Source organism: Myotis brandtii, unplaced genomic scaffold (genome assembly GCF_000412655.1).
Source record: "Myotis brandtii unplaced genomic scaffold, ASM41265v1 scaffold434, whole genome shotgun sequence".
NCBI lineage: Eukaryota > Metazoa > Chordata > Mammalia > Chiroptera > Vespertilionidae > Myotis > Myotis brandtii.
In genome coordinates this window covers 477200-477419 of record NW_005366599.1, presented here as the reverse complement: position 1 = coordinate 477419, position 220 = coordinate 477200, and the positions used below count along the sequence as shown (strand labels likewise).

The 220-nt window shown below is 70.5% G+C and overlaps 1 protein-coding gene across 1 annotated transcript in view; it reads right to left on the bottom strand.

The window, feature by feature from the left end:
- Positions 1-220, bottom strand: part of PRDM16 (PR domain containing 16) — an 82425-nt gene that overhangs the window by 43221 nt on the left and 38984 nt on the right. Inside the window, exon 8 of the mRNA XM_005874318.2 lies at positions 5-220. Within this exon, the coding sequence (XP_005874380.2) occupies positions 5-220 (216 nt within the window). The remainder of the gene's footprint in view (positions 1-4) is intronic.

Below are 220 nucleotides of genomic sequence, written 5' to 3'. Positions count from 1 at the left end.
CGACTTTGGCTCGGCCTTGACCAGCAGGCTGTGGGCGAGGGTGCGGTCGGCGAGGGGGTAGAGGGAGGGGGGGAAGTCGGGCAGGAACTGGAAGGGGAACACGGAGTGGTAGGGCAGCGCGCCCAGCCGCTTCTCGGGGACGCCCATGAAGCCGGGCCCGAAGTACTTCTCCGCGATGGACGCGATGGCCTTGATGGAGTCGCCCGTGGCCCCGGCGCCC